Source organism: Carcharodon carcharias, chromosome 17, assembly GCF_017639515.1.
Source record: "Carcharodon carcharias isolate sCarCar2 chromosome 17, sCarCar2.pri, whole genome shotgun sequence".
Lineage (NCBI taxonomy): Eukaryota > Metazoa > Chordata > Chondrichthyes > Lamniformes > Lamnidae > Carcharodon > Carcharodon carcharias.
In genome coordinates, this window is record NC_054483.1 from 62,032,612 (window position 1) to 62,051,016 (window position 18,405).

General features: G+C 41.5%; 1 protein-coding gene and 1 pseudogene across 2 annotated transcripts in view; one reads left to right on the plus strand and one right to left on the minus strand.

Moving 5' to 3' along the window:
• The window catches only part of rpp30 (ribonuclease P/MRP 30 subunit), a 38,355-nt gene that overhangs the window by 16,345 nt on the left and 3,605 nt on the right, over nt 1-18,405 (plus strand). For both annotated transcript variants that reach the window (XM_041210222.1, XM_041210221.1), the window contains 4 exons: nt 12,521-12,637; nt 13,969-13,998; nt 15,543-15,580; nt 16,737-16,816. In XM_041210222.1, the coding sequence (XP_041066156.1) occupies nt 12,521-12,637; nt 13,969-13,998; nt 15,543-15,580; nt 16,737-16,816 (265 nt within the window). The remainder of the gene's footprint in view (nt 1-12,520; nt 12,638-13,968; nt 13,999-15,542; nt 15,581-16,736; nt 16,817-18,405) is intronic.
• Nucleotides 5,265-5,420, minus strand: LOC121290270 (annotated as a pseudogene).

Genomic DNA, 18,405 nt, shown 5'->3' on the forward strand with positions numbered 1-18,405 from the left:
CCATTGCCCTCAGCAGTGTACCATTTGTGGAATGGTGAGTCATCCTAAATTTATCCATTCTAAAGTTCATCTGGCTACTCATTTGCCTGATGGCAGATTTTTACCTAAATCATACATTCTCTTCTGCCTTTTCACATTAAATTACACCATGATTTGACCCATATATCAGGCAGCTTCAAACTCTTAACTACTACAATGAAGTAATTATTTGAAGAATAATTTCACACTTTGTTTATACATTACTATTCTGTGTCTCTCCATGGCTCTCCGTGTCTGCTCATTCCTTGTTATTCTGCACCAGAGCTGCACTGCCTTTCAGTCCCACTCTGTCACCCTTCCCGTTTCTAGAATTGTAGAATAATTGCAGCACAGGAGGAGACGATTCTGCCCATCATATGCATGCTGGCTCTCTACAAGGCTCCCTCTGCCTCCTTTTTCCCCATAGACCTACACTTTTTTTCATTTTCAGATAATGATCCAATTCCCTTTTGAATGTCATGATTGGATCTGCCTCTACCACACACTTAGCCAGTTCATTCCAGATCCTAACCATTCACTGCATTAAAAAAAAAATTCCTATTGTTGTAATCGCTTCTTTTGCCAATTGCCTTAAATCTGGGCCCTCAGGTTCTTGATCCTCCCACTTAGGGGAACAGCTTCTCCATATCTACTCAGTCCAGACCCCTCATGATTTTGAATACCTCTTATCATATTTCTTCTCTTCTTTATCATCCAAGGGGGGCAACCCCAGCTTCTCCAATCAATGTCACTGAAGTTCCTCACCTCTGGAACCATTCTCGTGAAACTTTTCTGCCCCCTCTCTAATGTCTTTACATCCTTCCTAAAGTCTGGTGCCCAGCACTGGACGTAGTATTCTAACTGAGGCTGAACCAGTGTTTTATAAAAGTTTATAACTTCTAAAATAACTGCAAAATACTGCGAATGCTGGAAACCTGAAATAAAACAGAAAATTCTGGGAAAACTCAGCAAGTCTGGAGCATCTGTGGAGAGAGTAAGAGGATTAACGTTTCAAGTCGGTGTGACTCTTCAGAGTGCCTTTGTACTCTATGCCTTGCTTTTGCACTCTATGCTTCTATTTATAAAGCCCAGGATCCTGTATGTGTTATTAACCACCTTTTCAACTTGCCCTGTACCTTTCAATGATTTGTATGCAAATATTGCCCCAGGCCCTTCTGTACCTGCATTCCCTTTAAAATTGTATCCTTTATTTTATATTGTCGCTCCACATTTATCCTACCAAAATGAATCACACTGTGTTTCTCTGCATTAAATTTGATTTGCCACTTGACCGCCTAGTCCACTAATCTGTATGTTCACAATGCTTAAAAGCTGTGTTGTCTACAAATTTTGAAATTGTGCCCTAAACACCAAGGTCTCGGCCATTAATCTAGATCAGGAAGAGCAGGGGTGCTAACACCAACCCCTGTGGATCTGCACTGTAAACTTTCTTCTAGTCCGAAAAGCAACCATTTACCACTACTGTTTCCTGATACTCGGCCAATTTCATATTTATCTTGTTACTGTCCCTTTTATTCCATGGGCTATAACTTTGCTCACAAGTCTGTTGTGTGACATTTTAATCAAATACCTTTTGGAAGTCATGTACACCACATCAAGAGCATGCCCTCATCCATCTGTTATCTCATTAAAAATTCTCAAGCAGATTAGTTGAATACAACTTTGTTCATAACAAATCCATGCTGGCTCTTAATTACCTGCATTTGCCCAAGTGATTTTGGCCCAAGTCATTGTTTCTAAAAAATTCAATACTGCTAAAATTATACTTGCCTGTAGTTGCTGGGCTGTACACCCTTTTTTGAACAATTCACTGTGAACTTGCCCCTTTGCACACTCCTCTCCCAAAGCTTCATCCTTTTACCCATTCACTGATACCTTCCTATTGACCCTTATCCTGATGTTATTCCAGACTTGAGACTCCTTTGGCTAGGTTCACAGCTTTTTGCTCCTACCTAGGGAACCCCCCAGCATAACCATTGCAGCCAATTTTCTTGCAGTCATGTAAACTGCAATACTCCTTTCCCTGTGCACACCTCACTCACGCAGTACTTAGGGATCATTTTTTCCAGCTTCTTTCTTATCTCCCTTTCTACTTTCTGCCCTCAATTCCCTTGGCAGGACTCCAGCTACCAGAATGAATTTTCACAGGCCAGTTATAGAATGCTCTCTTGAGCTAGGCTCCTACATTCACACCTTATCTCTAGCTGAGTTTGCCAATGAAACCTGGCTCAATTGCACTGACTGCTTTCCCTTCACTAAAGCCACCTTAACTCTATGGCTGTGGCATGACCCATGAGTGTGTATTCCACATTGGCTTACACCTTTACTCATCTGAAACTTTCCCCATGTTTCAGCACATCATAAGAACTACAAAAAAAGGTATGAAAAGAATCTTGCAAGGAATATTAAAATTGTCACAATTACTGTTTTATTAGGAAAAGGAGAGTGGCCAAGAGCACTGTATGCCCATTGACAATTGATAATGGTGATATTGCCAATGCAAATATGGAAATTGCAGAGATGTTGAATAACTACTTTGTGTCAGTATTTACAATAGAGGAAGAGATCAGCATAAAAGCAAAAAACTGCAGATGCTGGAAATGCAAAACAAAAACAAAAATACCTGGAAAAACTCAGCAGGTCTGGCAGTATCTGCAGAGAGGAACACAGTTAACGTTTCGAGTCCAAATGACCCTTCAACAGAACTAAGTAAAAATAGAAGAGAGGTGAAATATAAGCTGGTTTAAGGGGGGCAGGACAAGTAGAGCTGGATAGAGGGCCAGTGATAGGTGGAGATAACCAAAAGATGTCACAGACAAAAGGACAAAGAGGTGTTAAAGGTGGTGATATTATCTAAGGAATGTGCTAATTAAGGGTAGAAAGCAGGACAAGCAAAGTACAGATAGCCCTAGTGGGGGTGGGGTGAAGAAATTGAAAAAGGCTGAAAGGTAGAGATAAAACAATGGATGGAACTACATTTAAAAATAATGGAAATAGGTGGGAAAAGAAAAATCTATATAAATTATTGAGGAAAAAGTGGGGGATCGGAAAGGGGGTGGGGATGGAGGAGAGAGTTCATGATCTAAAATTATTGAACTCAATATTCAGACCGGAGGGCTGTAAAGTGCCTAGTTGGAAGATGAGGTGCTGTTCCTTCAGTTTGCGTTGAGCTTCACTGGAACAATGCAGCAGGTCAAGGACGGACATGTGGGTATGAGAGCAGGGTGGAGTGTTGAAATGGCAAGCAACAGGGAAGTCTGGGTAATGCCTGCGGACAGACCAAAGGTGTTCTGCAAAGCGGTCACCCAGTCTGCGTTTGGTCTCTCTAGTGTAGAGGAAACTGCATTGGGAGCAACGAATGCAGTAGACTAAATCAAGGGAAGTGCAAGTGAAATGCTGCTTCACTTGAAAGGAGTGTTTGGGCCCTCGGACGGTGAGGAGAAGGGAAGTAAAGGGGCAGGTATTGCACCTTCTGCAGTTACATGGGAAGGTGCCATGGAAGGGGGATGAGGTGTAGAGGGTGATGGAGGAGTAGACCAAGGTGTCCCGGAGGGAATGATCCCTGCGGAATGCTGCCAGGGGTTGAACGGAAGATGTGTTTGGTGGTGGCATCATGCTGGAGTTGGCGGAAATGGCGGAGGATGATCCTTTGAATGCGGGGGCTGGTGGGGTGATAAGTGAGGACAAGGGGGACTCTATCATGTTTCTTGGAGGGAGAGGAAGGTGTGAGGGCGGATGCGCGGGAGATGGACCGGACACGGTTGAGAGCCCTGTCAACCACCGTGGATGGAAAACCTCGGTTTTCAGAGATCAGCATGCTGATATCCTGAGAAACTAATATTGAACAGGGACAGGAGCTCACCCAAATTAGCATAAGCAAAACAACAGTAATGAAGAAAATAATGACACTTATGAATGACAAATGATTTCCATCGCAAGCTTTTAAAGGAATTAGGTAAGAACATAGCCAATTTGGAAAATGTTCTTTAAATTGAAAAATTGCACTCATCATTTTGCAATTTTGTTTTATTTATTTGTTCACGGGATGCGGGTATCACTGGCTAGGCCACTTCCTTCAGCCACTGCAGTCCATGTGGTGTAGGTATGCCCCAGTGCTGCTAGGGAGGGAGTTCCAGGATTTTGATCCAGCGACAGTGAAAGAACGGCAATATAATTCAAGCCAGGATGATGTGTGGCTTAGAGGGGAACTTGCAAGTGGTGATGGTGTTCCCATGCATCTGCTGCCCTTGTTTTTCTAGATGGTAGATGTCTTGCATTTGAAAGGTGCTGTCAAAGTAACCTTGGTGAGTTGCTTCAGTGCATCTTGTAGATGGTGTACACTGCTTAAGCATCAGTGTTCAAAGTGGTGGATGAGGTGACAGTCAAGTATGCTGCTTTGTCCTGGATGATGTTGAGGCTCTTTAGTGTTAGAGCTGCACTTAGCCAGGAAAGTGGAGAGCATTCCAGCACACTCCAAACTTGCTGTATAGCTGGTGGACAAGCTTTGGGGAAGCAGGAGATGGGTTACTTGCCACAGAATTCCCAACCCCTGGCCTGCCCTTGTAGCCACAGTATTCATTTGGCTAGTCCAGTTCAGTTTCTGGTCAATTTATGTTGTTAATAGGTGAGAATTCAGTGATGGTAATGCCATTGAATGTCAATGGGAGATGGTCAGATTCTCTCTTGTTGGAGATGATCATTGTCTGACACTTGTGTGGCATGAATGTTTCTTGCCACTTATCAGCCCAAGTCTGAATGTTGTCCAGACCTTGCTACACAGGGACACGGACTACTTCAGTATCTGAAGAGTCATGAATGGTGCTGAACATTGTGTAATCACCCGAAAACACTCCCATTTATACCTTTTGATGGAGGGAAGGTAATTGATGAAACAGCTGTAGATGATTGGGCCTAGGAGAGTATCCTGAGGAGCTCCTGCGGCAATGTCCTGGGACGAAGGTGATTGACCTCAACAACCACCACCTGTGGCTACGATTAACCAATGGAGAGTTTTCTCCCTGATTCCCATTGACTACAGTTTTGCTAGGGCTCCTTGATGCCACACTAAATCAAATGTTGCCTTGATGTCAAACTTTGCAGTCACCCTCACCTCACCTCGTGAATTCATTTCTTCTGTCTATGTTTGGACTAAGAAAGCTGAAAGAGGAAGACCTTCCAATTATAGACTAGTTGGTCTAACATCTGTTGTTTGGAAGTTTTTTTTCCGGAGCACCGAGACAAACGATCACCAGCAGCTCCAAGGAACAAAAATTGTGCTTCCGAAATCTCTTGATATCGATTCCGCACGGATAAAGCGCAAGCGCCTCGTCCATGTGCCAATTAAGGATAGGCTGATCAGAGAGACATAGCATAGATTTGTAATGGGTAAATCATGCCTGATGGACCTGATTGAATTTTTTAAAGAGGTGAATAAAAGTTGTCAACAGAAAAATGTCTATGGATGCTATTTATATGGACTTGCAGTAGGCATTTGGTAAAGTCCCTGATAAGAGACTGTTAGCTAAAGTTGAAGGCAAATTATTGACCTAATTAGGAAATTGGCTGAACAACAGGAGACAGAGTAGATAATGGGCAGGCATTCTAATTGGCTACATGTGACAAGGAGCTGTGTTGCAACCTTGACTGTTCACTGTATTCATAAATGACTTAGATGATGGTATGGAAAGCACTATGTCCAGATTTGCTAATGACACACATGTAAGTGGCATTCTAAGCAATGTAAGTATGAGCTTAGGGTTATTGATAGATTAAGTGAATGGGAAAAACTTTGACAAATGGATTTCAATGTAGGTAAATATGCAGACATCCACTTTGGATCTAAATAAAAGGTAGAAGAGGGTACTTTCTAAATGACAAAAATCTCAACAGTGGAGGTCCAAAGAGACTTGGGACTCAGGTACATAGATCATTAAAATATCATGAACCAGTCACTAATTTTAATGCTGGCCTTTATATCATGAGAGCTAGAATACTACAGGGTAGAAGTCATCCTTCTGTTATACAAAGCCCTGGTTAGACTACATCTGGAATGCTGTTAGCAGTTGTCAGCACCTTATGTTAGGAAAAATCTTTTGCCCTTGGAGCCAGCACAGAATAGATTTATCAGTATGATACCTGACCTCCAAGGGCTAAATTAGCAGAAATTACATAAGTTAGGGTTATATTCCTTGGAATTTAGAAGGTTAAGGTGGCTTGATCAAAGATTTTAAGATGGTATAGATAGAGAGAAGCTTAATTTTCAACATCTCAAATCAGCGAATCACAGGTTTAAACACATTTGCCTCCTGACTGTTCTGATTGAGCAGTGCCACAACAGGTTTGACCCCTTTAAAAGTTATTGTCCCTCTTTTTTTACCAATATCGTTATCTAGGATCATTCTGGAAGGTTAGAGCCTTCCAAAATGTTGCTACTTAATCAGACTCCATCACTTCTAATATCTGCCCTCACCCTGTCACGTATTGCAATTTCTGTCCACCTTCATTAGCAGTAATTTCTAAATTTAATTTCCTCAGATGTATTAAATAAATTCCGCCATACCCAGATCCTTGCTGTGCTCCCATCTGTGAGTCCACTGCTCGCTGACATCATCAACCACTTCCTTTCCTTGGGTCTTTTCTACCTTTCAAAACTATCATCAGAGTCAAGATAGAGCTGTTTAAGGTGAAAGCTTATAATCCAGGCATGTTATTTAACACTTGAAGCAGCTATATTAAGGGTACACTTAACTTGGCATAAGTCTTCAATATGGTAAACTCTTTCTTCATTTATCGTGCACATGAGAAATGACATTCATCTGTTCTGCTACATAGTCATAGAGGTCTACAGCACTGAAAAAGGCCCTTTGGCCCATTGAGTCTGCACTGGTCAAACAAGTACCTAACTATTCTAATCCCATTTTCCAGCACTAGGCCCATAGCCTTATATGCCATGGCATCTCAAGTGCACATCCAAATACTTCTTAAATGTTATGAGGGTTTCTGCCTCTACCACCCTTTCAGGCAGTGAGTTCCAGATTCCCACCACCCTCTGGGTGAAAAAATTCTTCCTCACATCCCCTCTAAACCTCCTGCCCTTTACCTAAAATCTATGCCCCCTGGTTATTGATCCCATACCAAACTTTATGCACCTCAATCATGTCCCCGCTCAATTTCCTCTGCTCCAGGGAAAATAACCCCAGTCAATCCAATCTCTCCTCATAACTAAAACTCTCCAGCCCAGGCAACATCCTGGTAAATCTCCCCTGTACACTCTTCAGTGCGATCACATCTTTCCTATAATGTGGATTCCAGAACTGCATACAATACTCTAGCTGTGGCCTAACCAGCGTTTTATACAATTCCAACATAACCTCCCTGCTCTTATATTCTGTGCCTCGGCTAATAAAGGCAAGTATCCCATATGCCTTCTTAACCACCTTATCTACCTGTCCCGCTACCATAAGCACACCAAGGTCTCTCTGATCCTCTACTTCCCAGGGTCCTACCATTCATCGTGTATTCCCGTGCCTTGTTTGTCCTGCCCAAGTGCATCACCTCACTTATCCCATCTGACCAGCCCATCTATATCCTACTGTAATCTAAGGTACAAACAGCAAGGGACCCAACACCAATCCCTGTGGAACCCCACTGGACACAGGCATCCAGTTGCAAAAACACGCCTTGACCATCACCCTCGGCTTCCTGCCACTCATCCAATTCTGGATCCAATTTGCCAAATTGCCTTGGATCCCGTGGGCTCTTACCTTCATTATCAGTCTCCCATGCGGGACTTTATCAAAAGCCTTGCTGAAGTCCAATTAGACTGCATCAAATGCATTGCCCTCATCTACACACCTGGTCACCTCTTCGAAAAATTCAGTCAAATTGGCCAGACATGACTTACTCTTAACAAAACCATGCTGACTGTGTTTGATTAATCCCTGCATCTCCAAGTGCAGATTAATTCTGCCGCTCAGAATTGCTTCTAATAGTTTCCTCACTACTGAGGTTAGACTGACTGGCCTGAAGTTCCCTGGTTTATCCCTTCCTCCCATCTTGAATAACGGTACCACACTGGCTATCCTCCAGTCCTCTGGCACCTCTCCTGTGGCCAGGGAGGCATTGAAAATTATTGCCAACGCCCCTGCTATCTCCTCCCCTGCCTCACTCAACAGCCTGGGATACATTTCATCCATGCTTGATATTGTAGGATATCCTAGAAGAAGACTTTTAAGGGGTCTGCTCCCTTACCAAAAATGGCAACCTTTTGTTGTACTCATATCACCCTTATCCCTCGGGTGCTGACTTTAAAACTGTTTTCTTTTCCCTGGGCCTCTCTACTGCCTCAGCCATCTGTCTCAATGTACACTGTACAATTTCTTCCACTCAAATTGTATCTGGCCAATGGTGTGTCTGGCACTTTAAGCAACTGCAACTTTTTAAATTGTCTGCATTTTATATCATTGACCTGCAGCCCATGTGATCACTCTCCTACATGACCCGATTGGAATCAGCAGAGTGCATTTGCTGATAATGAATGAGGTGGGGGAAAGTAAGGTTATAATGGTAAATCTGACTTTCTGATGATCTGCATTTTACTATACATTATTGTTTTTAAACAACTGCAGTTCTTTTGTGTGTCTGTGTGTGTAAATGACTAGTACACCATAGCTGCCATAGCGTTAATTGCACAATCCCAAAAGGAAACCACACTCCAAGAGCACAAGTCAAGACAATAGGTAGCAAAACTATAGTGCTGATGGTACATCCCACACTTTCGCATGCAGCCCCCCAGTGGCAGACGAGAAGTACTGCATATACCCTGCTTTATTTATAGGCATACTTAAGTTCTCTGATATGCATCAAATCAATAAAAGTGCTTTTAATGCACAAAATTTGAGATGGAAGTACTATGAAAAGCTTCCTTCAGAGGGTGCTGTTGCTACAGATGTAGAAATAACTAGCTTTTCTCCTGCATTATCATTCCCTAATTCAATTAATTGGCCATGTTTCAATTTGAGTGCACCTTAATTGTTGATGACTAATCTGCTCTTAGTATTTGAATTGCAATATATTCTTTTATATTTTTTCCCTTAAAACCATTCTAAAGGAAATAATCTTTCCTGTCTGTGCTTGGAGCCAAGAAAGTGTCTCGGTGCATCATCAAATGGCTAAGATTAATGGTCCTTCAACTGAAGTGAAGATGGCTAATATAAACATTTAATTTGGATTTGAGGTTAGGAGCATAAGGATTATTTATTATTTTCCAGGAGACTGATCATCTCCCACTCTACTCCTGAATATCATCATAGTGTTTTTGACTTTAGCTTTTGTTTTATTTCAAACAACAAAGGCTCATTGAAGTCTAAGTCCCTGAATAAATTGTTTGCATTCACAAATGTAGCTGTTGCGACATCATTCAAATTTGTACCTGTAAATATAGTTGTGCTGTTTGACACTTGTTCTGTGTCAAAACACGGCTCTAGTACTTCAGCAGTTGCATTTAATCATATTTTTGTAAAGGAAGAGAGGGAATACGCCACTTAAAGTTTGAAAATTGTGTTATATTAAACTGAAATACAATTTAGTTTGGTTTCGGAATGAGTTTGGATTTTACGTAAAAGTGAATGGAATATAAAAACAAGGAGTTAAGTTGAATTTATATATAACATTGCTTAGCTCACAGTTGGAATACAATGTGCATGCAGCTCAGGGCAACATAAGATTATGACAAAGGTACAATGAAGATTCAATAGAATTATGCCCAGAGTTGAGCAGTCATACCTATGAAGTGGTTGTACTTAGAAAACTGGGACAGTTTTTAACTAGAATAGAGAACATTAAAGGAGGGAGGGGAAATCTGATTGTTACACAAGGTATGAAAGGTTTTAAGAAGGTAAATACTAAAATATTGTTTCTTTTGGCCGGTGAATCAGTAACAAGAGGTTATAAACTTGGTATTATTAGGGGACCAAAGGAGTAGTAGCATATTACTAGGAGAATGATGGGAAAGTTTGGAGATTTTCGCATGAAATACTTGGACCTAAGTGGCTAGTGAGGCAGAGACTTATGTAATTTGACAAGAATTGGATAACTCTTTGTATAGAAGAATGAAAAGGGTTATGGTGAGGCACAGAAATGAAATGGAGTGGATGGCTACAGCACTTGCAGTGGACCACCCTGCAAAGTTGAAATTTCTGTGATCCTGTCATTTTTCCTTCAATTTTCTGAATACACCAATGGGCCAGCTTTTTAGTAGAATTTGATTTGTCATAAGATTTCTACAATTTCTAAGCAGAAAATTAAGCATTCCAGAATTTATCCACGACTGTTTGTTCATGTACGCTGATGACACCCAGCTCTATCTCACCACCAGTGCTCTCAATTATCAGACTGCTTATTGAACATCTAGTACTGGATGAGCAGACATTTCCTGCAATTAAATATTGGGAAGACTGAAGCCATTGTTTTCGGACTTTGCTTCAACTCTGTTCCCTAGCTACAGACTTTATCTCTCTCCCTGGCAACAGTCTGAGATTAAGTCAGCCTGTTCACAATATTGATGCCATGTTTGATCTAGAGATGAAGTTCCGACCTTGTATTTGTACCATCACTAAGAGTACTTATTTCCACCTCCATACCACGGCCAACTTCACCCCTATCTAAGCTCATTTTTATTATTTCATAGCATGAGTGTGTCACTGGCAAGTAAACATTTGTTGCCCATCCCTAATTGCCCTCAAGAAGGTAAACCACTGCAGTCCATCTGGTTTGGGCCCACCCACGGTGCTATGAGAGAGTTCCAGAATTTTGACCCAGCGACATTGAAGAAACAGCAATAGTTCCAAGTTAGGATGGCGTGTGGCTTGGAGAGGAATTTACAACTGGGAATGTTTCTGTGCGTCTGCTGCCCTTGTTCTTCTAGATGGTAGAGGCTGTGGCCTTGGAACGTGCTGTAAAAGGAACCTTGGTGAGTTCTGCAGTGCCTCCTGTAGAAGATACACACTCCAGCCACTGTGCATCGATGCTGGAAGGAGTGAATATTGAAGGTGATGGACCAGGTGCCAATCAAGCGGTCTACTTTGTCCTGGATGGTGTATTCCATAGCATTCCTGACTTGTGCTTGTGGACGGTGTGGAGACTTTGGGAATCAGGGGGTGAGTTACTCGCTTCAGAATTCCCAGTCTATGCCCTGCTCTTGTAGCCACTGTATTTATATCACTGATCGAGATAAGTTACTGGCCAGTGGTAATCCCCAGGATGGTGATGGTAATGCTGTTGAATGTTAAGGGAAGGTGATCAGATGCTCTTTTGTTGAAGATGGTAATTGCCAGGCGCTTCTTTGGCACAAATGTTAACTTGACATTTATCAGGCCCAAGCCTGAATGTTGCTTAGGTATTAATGTTTCTGAACAGGGGCTGCTTCAGTATCTGAGGAGTTACAAATTATACTGAAAACTCTGCAATCATCGGAAAACTTTCCCATTTCCAGCCTTATCATGGAGGGATGAAGAAGCTGAAGATGATTAGGCCTACGGCACTACCCTGAGGAACTCCTGAAGTGGTGTCCTGGGACTGATATCATTGACTGCCAACAACTACACTCATCCTCTTCTATGAATCCAACCAGTGGAGGGTTTTCCCCAATCCCTATTGACTTCCATTTTGCAAAGGCTCTTTGATGCCACACAATGTCAAGGGTCATCACCCTCACCTCACCTTGGTTTCATCTGCTGCTGAAACCCTTATTCCTGCCTTCGTCACTTCCTGACTTGATTGTTCCATCCCACTTCTGGCTGGTCTTCCACATTCTGCTGTCCATAAATTCAGAAGTCATCCAAAACTATTGCCAGTGTCATAACTTGTAGTAAGTCCCATTCTATCATCACTTTGGTCACCAGTCTACATTGGTTCCCAGTTTTAAGCAATGTCTTCATTTTAAAAGCCTCATCCTTCTTTTATGTTTTCTTCATGGCCTTGTGCACCCCCCCCCCCCCCCAAAACCCCTCCCAATTGCTGTATTCTTCTCCAGTCCCACAACCCTCAGATATCTGCACTCCTCTAATCCTGGTCTCTTGCGCATTCCTGCTTTTAACTGCTGCACCATTGGTGGCTGTGCCTTCAGGTGCTTTGGCTCCAGGCTCGAGAATATCGTCTTTGCACCCCTTTGCCTCTCTACCTCACTTTACTTCTTTCAGACACGTCTTCAGTTCTATCTCGTTGATCAAGCTTTTAGTCATCTGACCTAATATTTCCTTAAGTGACCCAGTGTCATTCTTAATTTCATAATGCTCCTGTAAAGTGCCTTGAGACATTTTTTTAAATGCTATGTAAATATAAGTTGATGGCGATGAGAAACGAAGAAATTAAAAATCCACATCAATTTTTGAGTGGGTAGGATATGAATTCTTACTATTCTTTCATTGAAAACATTAATGGAATTGTTGGTCATTTTATTGATCACTTACTAATTGTATTTCAGGCTATTGAGAGAGGAATTTATTTTGAACTGGCATATTCTCCTGCCATTAAAGACTCCACAATGAGAAGATATACCATTTCAAATGCACTCAGCCTGATGCAGATATGCAAAGGAAAGGTGAGCATGAAGAGTTATCCTGTTCTTTCGATGTTTAATCAAGATTATGGACGAGACAAAGGGAGTATTCGGATTCTTGTCGAACCACAATTAGCATATAGTTTTACTCTTTTTTTTAAAGTAGTAGTTGTGAAACTGAGAGTATCATAAACTCAAATAATAAAACCAAATTTAATTTTTTAAGTGAGCTTTTGGACTACTAGCTATTCCCAATTTCCTGGAAAGATCTCACAAATATTGTAATGTATAGAACCTTTTGATCATCATTGCTTACAAAGAATTAGGATCACAATGAATGAAACCTTGAAAATCTTTTTCCCCTGTAGATCTACTAATTTTAATGTATCATAGTAGTTGTTTTAAAGTTATTACAATTATTGTATCACTTATAAAAAGCCACAGTGGCCAGGTTTGTTCTAATGACAGCAAAGCTGTCAATGTTCACCATCATTATCCTTTGAAACTAACAGCAACTTTTGGCATCTGCACAAAGTGTATCTGGGTTTTTAATGGAATTCAGTGTTATAACTACTGAACACCATCATTGGTCTTGGAAAACTAAGTTTATATTTGCATAATGTCAGATTTTTCCATTATGAAATCCTTAGTCTAATATCCATAAAAGCCTATTTATATGGTTCAGCTTCTAATGTACATGTCCCGATCTTTATTTTGTCTGTGAAAATTGAATAATAATCGGTGTGTTTTACTTTCTAGATTGCATACCTGTGGGAATTCTTCAGTGTAAATGACTGCTTAACCTGCTTGATGATAGCACTGTTGCTGAATGCCTGGAAATCACTTTGACTTGGCAATTCATGTTAATGTTAGAAAAGGGGCAATCCACGCCAGAGATCAATAGGTCTTTGTGAACAGCTTTCTTTGAAATCAGCAGTCAACACCATCACTTCACTGCTGACAACAAAGTTCCACAACATAGATAAAAGCAAAAAACTGCAGATGCTGGAAATACAAAACAAAAACAGAATTACCTGAAAAAACTCAGCAGGTCCGGCAGCATCGGCGGAGAAGAAAAGAGTTGACGTTTCTCAGTTCTTTGGAAGGGTCATGAGGACTCGAAACGTCGAATCTTTTCTTCTCCGCCGATGCTGCCAGACCTGCTGAGTTTTTCCAAGTTCCGCAACATGTTTGCCATTGTCATTAACATTCAATTAGCCTAAAGTGCTTTGAATTGTATTCCTTCCAAACAAATCTTGCACTTGAGATTGCTAAACATTGAGTTCCTGTTTGTTTTAGTGACAGTTGTTAAAAATGAATTACCTGTACTGTGTAAAATCCTGCAAGTAATGTTTGCATTTGTATTCCTTCAGAACATAATTATGTCAAGTGCAGCAGAAAGGGTAAGATTTTGATTTTTAATCCAATATTGTGTCTTCAGCCATACATAAATTTGATTCTTTACAATTTGGATCCTATTATCTCTGTGATAAGTTGTCTGCCACCGGAGCAGTTTAACCTTTTACAGAAATTTGTTAATCATAGGCAAGGCAGGACTTGTGTACTTGATCAGCTTCGCACCGTGTTTGAAGCACTATATTTGATCCATTTTGCAAGAGCAAGATATTCATTATAAATTATTAAAGCAATGCTAATGATCCTAAAGCCAATGCTATTGCACAATTTTTTCTGAAAAGGTTAATATTTTTGCATTCCTGACCACTTCACTTCAAAAAACAGTGACAGTATTAACAGGTAGGCTGGAATAGCACTGTAGCAAAGATAACTGCAGGATATTTTAATTAAGAGACTCAAGTTGCTGAGAAGCAGTAATTTAGGATGATCTGTTTCTGGATTGTAATTCACACGTACGAGCACCTTGTAGCAGATATATCCATCAGTATATTTACATGGTGTGGTTACAGTGTTTTCTTTAAATAAATTACCATAAAGTTAGTTACTGATTTTGGTTCCAAGAGCAGAGAGCTGGGCATTTGAATTTAACATGGATCATAGTTTTAACTTAATATTAAATATTAAGTGGCGCTATTGAATCCTTCACACTCCTATATTTCTACTATGTTGAAATACCCTGCATTCCTACTGTGTTGAAATCAGGACTCATTGCAGTCTGCTACTGCAACCCATTCTTCTCCAGAACTTAGACTGAAATTCTTGATTACCTTGTATTTCTTTCTATTTAACAAATTCAGACTTTTAAAACCTCAGCTTAGCATTGCCTGAGGTATAATTTTACAAGATGACACTTTACCCACAAAACCATCTCCACTGAGAATGCAAATCAAGAATTTGGGGGGTACCTTGTCCTCCACATTATTTTTTATATGGGGAGCCCCTTTGGAGGGCACTTGTAAAACTGTATTATCTGGTTCCTGACCTTTTCTTTAACTCACTCTCCAGTGTTGCCGGTACCTGATACTATACGAATTGCCCTTCAAGTTAGCTTATCGGTTATGAAAAAGTGTCAATTGATAATTTGTGTGCATTACTGGTTACAGTATTAAATGAGCAATTCACAGGCTATGAGCTCAGATCCTACCATGAATTGAGGCGAAATTGAATTCGATAAATTTAGTAACCACTAATGCCTATTAGGGAAGGAAATCTGCCAATCTGGTTTTCAAGTGACTGGAACCCCAAATACTATGGTTGACTTGTAATTCCACATCAAGTGTCCTGGCAAACCACTCCATCAGAGGAGCAATTGTTGAAAAGAGGTTCACAACTGCCATTTTAGGGCAAATAGAAGTAGACAACAAATGTGGCCCTGCCAATGTTGCCCGGATCATGACAATGAACAAAACAATATGGCAAACTTTGAGAAAGCTACCCAAGATAGATATGCTTTGTGACGTGTGCAAAATGTTTGTGCCAAAAATTGATTCTTTTAAAAATCAGGATATTAATGTCTTTTTCTTATCTGCAGCATTTGGAATTGAGAGGACCATATGATATTGCTAACCTGTATCCTTGTCCAAATATGTTGGTATAGAAAACATTTTTGCACTGCATGCATTGAGTTTACTTCTAAATTAAGCACATGTAAAATGTATTTAACTTTCTAATAAAATAAAGTCAGCTTCTGTTTTATATAGCACTATATTGCACAGTTGAGGATTTTTAAGAACTATTTATGACACTGAACTTTCAAGTTCACCACTGGGAAAGAGTGAAGAAAATGTCTTGAATGAAGAATCTGTTTCAAATCAGGTATATTTCAGTAGTAAGTTGTATTAATGAATGATGCGTGTGATTGGTGTAGTACTTTTCACATTCAGTGTTCCATAGCTCTTCGTGGTTATTTACTTTCAGAGTTCAGTACTATGCACACAAATATATATGAGCGATATCTTGCAAGATGAATAACTGATTATTTAAGCTATTTTTATAGAGGTAAGGTTTTAGGAAGGAATGTTGGTCATTGATGCTACAAAAGCCTCCTGCTTTTCTTCAAATAATTACAACCACTTAAATAGGTAGGTAGGATTTTAATTTGTGTATTCATCCAAAAGATGGGCTCCTATCAATGTAGCATTTGCCCAATACTGCTCTAGAATGTAGCCTAAATTGCGAACAGAAACCCAGCATTGGGCTTGAATCATGGCCTACTTGCCCAAGAGTGAGTGTGCTACTAACTGGACTAAGTGACAAATTATGTATTACTGAAAGTCAGGCAAAGGTTGAAATAAGTACCCTCATTCCTACTTTGAATTAAATTTTACATCTCCATTATTATCGCATGGTTCTTGACAGCCAATAACTACCAATATTCCATGTGATTCATTGATCTCATCTTAATCTTGTATCCAATGCGGTCTTGCTTTGTAAGCTCCATAAAGAAGCTTATGCTTTGTGTGCACCCCATGCACAGGATGCAATGTAGAGAAAAGAATCGGTGAAATAACTAGGTTGCCCATAATAAGACCGCAGTAATCAATTATTAAGGATACAAAACCAGGAATGATATTCATTATGCTGATAGAGATGTTAACTAGATCTAACTTCCATGTATAATTTACATTGAATAATAACATTTTATAATAGTAAAAGCTAGTTATGGGGGTAAGAAAAGATTATTGCTATACTATAACGTTGTAGTCCTTGACTAAGTTACTTCAAGGGGGTTGCTTTTTGGCTTAACTGAAGGAGATGCCAAAGCTGCCGTGTCAACCAACTGCAGAGCAGCCCTTTTGCATGGAGGTAAGTAATGCACTCAGATGGAACAGCCTTAGTCATTTAATATTTTCACTAGCAAGCATGATAGGTGGCATGTGCAGACAATATGTCACAATCGGTTTCACGACGATGGGAGGCAGATCGCGATCTTCCGCTCAGCCCGCCAGTAGAGGACTGCGTATGTCTAGGGACCTGGTCACTCACATCTGCTGCTTACTGCAGGACTTGGCACCCAGGGAACATGGAGGGCATCCAATACCAGTGGCTGTGAAAGTGACCGCGGCGTTCAATTTCTAAGCCAATGGCTCCTTTCAGGGCTCACTTCAGGTGACCTCTGTGGGATATCACAAGCCACCACCCACAAATGCATCCATGAGGTCATGATGCCATCTTCTGGAGGGCACAACTTTGTGCATTTTGCCCAGAACAGCCAGGATGCAAGGGCCATTGGATTCACCCGGATCTCGGGATTCCCACAGGTGCAGGGTGCAATTGACTGCACCCATGTGGCACTCCGGTCTCTGTCGTTGCACATGGTGGACTACATTAACTTCAGGGGATTCCACTCAAAGTGCAGCTGGTATGCAACCACCAGAAACACATCCTGCAGGTGTACACACTGTTTCCAGGGAGTTTGCATGACGCCTACTTCCTCAGTCACTCACAGATCCCTGGAATCTTCCAGAGGCTGCGGGGGTGACTCCTCGGGGACGAGGGCTAGTGGCTGATGACACTGTGCAACGGTCTCAGACTGCAGCAGAGCACTGGTATAATAAGGCTCACGCTGCAGCTCACAACTTGGTGGAGCAGACCATCGGGATGCTGAAGCTGAGGTTTTGGTGCCTGGACCGGTCTGGTGGAGCCTTCTAATACAGTCTGCAGAGGTTGTCACACATTGCCATCACCTGCTGCAGCCTTTACAACCTGGCACTCCAACGGGGGATGAGCTGGCTGAGGAGGAGTTGGAGGGAGCTGCGCATCTCCTCCAAAGAGGAAGATGCCAAGGGGGATGAGGGTGAGGAGGCCCTCGGAGGTGGCGGTGACGGTGACAGGGATGAGGCCCTTGCACTGGTTAGACAAGGCAGGCACGCTCAGAAGGCCCTCATAGCTGCTAGATTTGTGGAGGATGATGACATGCAGTGAGGTGACCCCATAGATGCTCTCAGTGCATTTGTGAACATTTGACTCCAGCCTGGCTAGAGTGAGTACCCTCTGAGGAATGCTCCTGTCATGGAGTTACAGTGGAGATCCTAATAGTTGCTCGATTGCAGGAGGATAATGGCGACATGCAATGAGGGCACTCTATATATCATCTTATAACCTCTGAGAAAGTCTGACTCCTGTCTGGCCAAGGGCAGCTCACTTGTGCTTGATGATCAGGGTCATGTCATATATAGATGCAGTCAAACTTTAGAGGCACCTAATGCTTTGTCTGCCTTCAGCACCTGAGCCCTTCAGGAGCTGGAGCACAGCATCATTGGCCACAGATGCTGAAGTGATGGAGCCCAGCCTCTCCTTAAAGGTGCTGAGAGCACATCAAGAGAATGAGAGAACTTTGTGGCTCCTGCCCACTACATTCTGGCAGCTTGACAAGTACCACTGAGGTGCAGGCA